General features: G+C 75.4%; 1 protein-coding gene across 1 annotated transcript in view; it reads left to right on the top strand.

The window, feature by feature from the left end:
• Positions 1–1,622, top strand: part of TMEM214 (transmembrane protein 214) — a gene marked incomplete at its 5' end in the record, with an annotated part of 10,695 nt that extends 9,073 nt beyond the window's left edge. Inside the window, 5 exons of the mRNA XM_026052118.1 lie at positions 182–299; positions 669–765; positions 924–1,092; positions 1,175–1,326; positions 1,399–1,622. Of these exons, the coding sequence (XP_025907903.1) occupies positions 182–299; positions 669–765; positions 924–1,092; positions 1,175–1,326; positions 1,399–1,525 (663 nt within the window). The remainder of the gene's footprint in view (positions 1–181; positions 300–668; positions 766–923; positions 1,093–1,174; positions 1,327–1,398) is intronic.
• Positions 1,623–2,043: the final 421 nt, after the last annotated feature.

Raw genomic sequence — 2,043 nt, 5'->3', positions numbered from 1 at the left:
GCCCGCCACCGGCCAGCCCGGGTCCCCGTGCGCCCGCGGCCGGCCCGGGGAGCAGCCTGGGCAGGAGGTGGAAGAGGAGAGAAACACCGGGCGCAAAGGAGCCGGAGCCTCCGGAGGATCCGCGTGGCTGCCGGAGCCTCCCGCGGAGCCGCCCCGGCGCCTCTTGCTTTTGTCCCCCCAGAACCTGCTGCGCAGGATGAGGGGCCGCGGCTTCCCCTGGCCGCGCCTGCTGCTCGTCGCGCTCGTCTTCGCGGCTGGCTTCCTCGTGCACGACGTGCGGACGCAGGGCTCCTTCCAGGGTGAGACGGGATCGCAGGAGGGGATGGCTGCGGAGGACGGCGATTGCCCTGCCGTGCTGAGCGGCGGGGGCAGGACGGGTCCCGTGCGCAGCGCGGAGCTGCCGTTCAGGCCGTGCCCAGCGCGCGCCCGACCCCTCCCCTGCTCCCCTGCCTGCAGCGGCTCTCCCGCCGTGCCCCTGTCTGCAGGCGCTGCATGCGCTGCAGCTTCCGCCCCTCGTGCCGCTGCGAGCCCCTTGGGGCCGTGGCGCTGCACCGCGGGCTGCGCGTCCCCCGGAGAGGAGCCTGGCTGGAGACGGCCGGGCCGGGCGGGGGATCCCGGCCTTGCCCGTGCAGCCCGGGCTCATCCCGGCACCTGCCCTTCCCTTGCAGCCTCCTCCTCCGCTCGCCTCCTCCGTTCCTCGGGCATCCTGGCCGTGTCGCAGCAGGCCTGGCACAAGGTCTCGCACTGCGCCCTCCAAGGATACAGGCGAGTGCCCGAGCGTGCCCGGGCTGCCCGTGGGGCGCGTGCCGGGGTCTCCAGAGGTCCCGGGTGTCCCTGGAAGCGCTTCCCGGCTCAGCTCCCGAGCTGCCCCGTGTCGGGGCCGCGCTGGCTGCGCCGCTGATGCCGGCCTCGCCGCRCCGCAGGTGGCTGCAGGGCAACGCGCCTCTTTACTACTCGGAAGCGGTGGCTGCGCTGGAGCCCGGCGCGAAGCTGCTCTGGGCGCAGGCCAGCGAGGCCGCGCTCGCCGTCACCGAGAAGTGTTCCTCTTGGCTCTCCTGGAGCAAGGACAACCTTCCCGGGCTCATCGAATGGGTAGGAGGGATGTGCCGTGTGAAGGGCGGGTGCCGCGGGGCCCGCGCGCGGCGTCCTGACGGCGCCGTCCCTGCGCCCGCAGCTGCAGTGCCGGCTGCCGGAGGCGGCGCTGCGCTTCGCCGAGGGCGTCGCGGAGCTGCTGCTCTTCCTGGTGCGGGGCTGCCTGCTGCCGCTGCTGCAGTGCGTGGCGGCGGCGCTGGAGCGCGCCTGGCAGCGCTGCGTGGCCTCGTGCAGGTGAGCGCCGCCGCGCCTGCGGCCGGCCTCCCCGCGCCGCCTCGCGCCCCTGACCCGCGTGTCGCTCTGCAGCGGCGCCCTGTCCTGGGCCGGCGTCACGGAGCAGCTGGCCAGCGTCACCTACGGCTCCTGGAGCTACCTGCACAACACCACGCTGGCCCTCAGGGACTGGGCGCTGGCCGTGATTTCTGGACGCTAGTTGCGCTGTCCGGAGCAGCGGGCTCGGGGCCGAGGCGCGGCCTGGCGTTCCCGGCACGGACGAGTCTCGGCTCTGCSTTCCCCGTGAGGGAGGCGGAGGTGGAAAAGGGGATACAGGGGGGACACGGCGGGCTGTGTGCACSAGCAGGAGCCCGGCCATGCCTCTGCCTTCTCCTGTCCCCCCTTCCTGTCTCCGGCTCTCCATGGGCAGGCGCTGCCCGGCCGGGATGTGGCCGGGGCCAGCGCTGTCCCTGCCCGGGGCGCTGCGTCCCGGCGAATGAAGCAGGGCCCGTCCCGTTGCACGGCTGCGTGGGCTCTTTGTGTGTGGGAGCGGGAGCGGGACCGGCCGGCGCTCCCGGGGCGGCGGGACGGCCGCTCCGCAGCGCTGAGCCCTGGGCAGCGGCGCCCGGACCCGGGGCAGTTCCCCCCCGCCATCCCGGGCCGGGGGCTCCACCGGCACCCGGGGCCCGTGTGCGGAGCCCGGGCTCCCGGCGAGCAGCGGGGGCTGCGGGACCCGCC

This window comes from Nothoprocta perdicaria, unplaced genomic scaffold (assembly GCF_003342845.1).
Source record: "Nothoprocta perdicaria isolate Ctin4 unplaced genomic scaffold, notPer1 scaffold_831, whole genome shotgun sequence".
Classification (NCBI taxonomy): Eukaryota; Metazoa; Chordata; class Aves; order Tinamiformes; family Tinamidae; genus Nothoprocta; species Nothoprocta perdicaria.
This window is presented reverse-complemented; position numbering and strand designations above follow the sequence as displayed.